This window comes from Aplysia californica, unplaced genomic scaffold, assembly GCF_000002075.1.
Source record: "Aplysia californica isolate F4 #8 unplaced genomic scaffold, AplCal3.0 scaffold00233, whole genome shotgun sequence".
NCBI classification, from domain to species: Eukaryota; Metazoa; Mollusca; class Gastropoda; order Aplysiida; family Aplysiidae; genus Aplysia; species Aplysia californica.
This window is the reverse complement of record NW_004797503.1, coordinates 601603-604306: the sequence shown is the minus strand read 5'-3', so window position 1 is coordinate 604306 and position 2704 is coordinate 601603. Positions and strand designations below refer to the sequence as shown.

At 40.3% G+C, this 2704-nt stretch overlaps 1 protein-coding gene across 1 annotated transcript in view; it reads left to right on the top strand.

Annotated features, from left to right (window-relative positions):
- Positions 1–2704, top strand: part of LOC100533315 (glutamate receptor subunit protein GluR6) — a gene marked incomplete in the record, with an annotated part of 155594 nt that overhangs the window by 30259 nt on the left and 122631 nt on the right. Inside the window, 1 exon segment of the mRNA NM_001204613.1 lies at positions 2371–2621. Coding sequence (NP_001191542.1) covers positions 2371–2621 — 251 coding nt within the window.

Sequence of the window (2704 nt, the reverse complement as noted above, 5' to 3'; positions counted from 1 at the left end):
CTTCTTCTTCTTCTTCTTCTTCTTCTTCTTCTTCTTCTTCTTCTTCTTCTTCTTCTTCTTCTTCTTCTTTTTCTTCTTCTTCTTCTTCTAATACTGCAGGGTTCCCATTTCTGGTGGGATCGGATCTGTGTTCCCCCAGCCGTCTTTCTCTCTCCGTGTATATCTCTCTCTCTTTGTCTCTGACTCAATTGTCTCTGTCTGCGTCGTAGACTGTCTCTTTGTCGTGGAGAAAACATCTAGAAGGGCGGTGTGAACGATTTCTTTTTCAGAAAAAAAACGCGTTTGTTTTTTAGGCGAGGAGTCGGTGTGTGCCACGATAGCCGCTTTGTGCCCTAAATCTGGCTAGCAAACCGACCCGACCTGATCGTGCCAAAGGACACCCGGAATAACCGTGACGAATCCGACTGCAACACTTAATTAATTGGTAGGTCACGCACGATAGTAGGCGGGATGAGGGTGACTCCAGAATTATCGAAGTTTTATATTATATCGTCGCTTTTAACCCTATCCGTACGTCGCGTTTTACTATAGTATCCATCCGGCGTGGGGAACTTTGTACCCTCATTTGCCAAAGCGGAAATTTACTCGTTAATCCAATTCGTACCATTTTTATAGCAGTTTGTCAAAATGATTTTTTAAAATAGAATTAATGAAATTTTCAAAGAGATCTTCGCACTAGAAGTATTCTAAAATGTGAAGAATACAATCCCGGGGGTACAAAATGACAACAGAGCGTACAGATAGGGTTGAGCACAAGGGGGCTATTCTGAAAAATACTGTTTGGAGAAAATCGAAGGAAAGTTTTTAGACCCTTGTTCAGTTTCTCTAAAAGACAAGGAGAGTTTTCCCTATAACAAAACAAATATACTCTTGCCCTTTTTTAACTCACAGTGGAGCACAGGCTACCAACAACATTACTCCAGCGAAGCCTGTCCTGAGCACCCGTGTGGTTCTCGGGGCCCTGTCCAAAAGACAGGGGAGCAAAGAATAGGACCACAGTATCCGTACCGCGCATGTCGTAGAAGGCGACTAAGGTCGGTTGGGCAAAGGGTTAGCAGACCTTTCCCCCTAAAACAAAAGCAGCTATAAAAAAATAAGCAGCAAAAACAAACAAATATACACACCAGTGAAACCAAACTTCTCCTATAGGTAGGGCAATGCCCACTTTGGGAGAAGGTGAAGATTTCTCGAAACCCCCGAAATCTGGGTTAGCCCGCTTGTCCTTAAAAGCGACCATATTAGTCAAGTGTCCACTAAATGATAACCATCATTTAACTAGACCAGATACTCTCAGATTGACTTTTGCTCTTTCCTCTGTTGACCACTAGACAAGTAATAGTAATAACAATAAACTAATATTAAATGGCTTTTATATATCGACAATTCCAGCTCATCAGCAAGCTTTACGTGGCATCCATTCTATTAACATTTTCATTACCCCAGCAGATCTGATAGCATCCGGTATTAATCTCAACTTCATGGGAAGCATGCCGTGCCACAGATTACCTGACATTTGATTAACAGAAAAGCATTTACCTCATTATAGTATTATACTATTTATTACAAACAAAGAAAGGTGCATTGCTATAATATTGATAATAATAAGAGATAATAGATAAGATAAGATAGTACTTTATTATCCCTGAGGGGAATTTTCCTTGGCTGAACAGGACCGTACAAACATATGCAGGTATACATAATAAAATGAAAATATATATTACTCTCTTTAAGATTCAATATGAGAAGAGAAGTAAATTGACCAAAAGTACATTCACATCAAATGCATCATTCAAACACATGCAGGAATTTAAATACAAGACCTTTGGGTTTATATATATATATATATACATACGTACTCTAGGAGCAACACTCATCTATGCTCATTCTGACAAAAGCCTTATGCTAGATGGTAAAAAACTTCTTTTATATTTTTCTTTGTTTTTGGAGGTACATATCTGCCGCTGCACGATCTTACAATTTGTGTGGAAAAGGGGCATGATGGTGTGATATGCTTTTACAAACATGAAATACAAAAAAAAGCTTAATTTCTTCTTCCGTTCATCATATGTCTGTCTGTTTGTCTCTAAACATGACATCTAAACTCTGTCACTGTACACTAATACTTTTAAAATGAAGTTCTCAAGGCTTTCAAACCCGTTTCTCTTGGTCCTATCGGGCATGGAGCTTACATAATTTGGAGATCCAACTTCTTCCATAACCTAATAGTGTCGATAAGGGCGTTAGACCCATAAAGTTATAATATTCCCTACCCTATATATATCCAAGTCCCTTTATATTTGTTTACTACCGTCTATAAATTGAACAACATCCCGTCCTCCCCCTCCCCTTCGCCCCTCCCTCTTTTTTCAGGTCTCCGAGCGCTAAGAGCCCTCAAACCCTCGGCCATCATCGGCCCCTACAGCAGCACATACGCCATCGCTACGGAGCACCTGCGCATCCCGTACTTCGTGACGTCACTGACGCCGGCCAGCCAATCAGAGACGCCGTACCTGATCCAGCTGTTCCCCAGTGCTCACGCCCTAGCGCGTGCCTCTGTAGACATGCTCAGCTACTACCAGCTCAAGAGGGTAGCCGTCATCTACGACTGTGAAGCTGGTAAAAAAGAAGAATAAAAGCAAAATAGTATTATTATCATTATCATCATCATCATCATTATTATTATTATTATTATTATTATTATTAT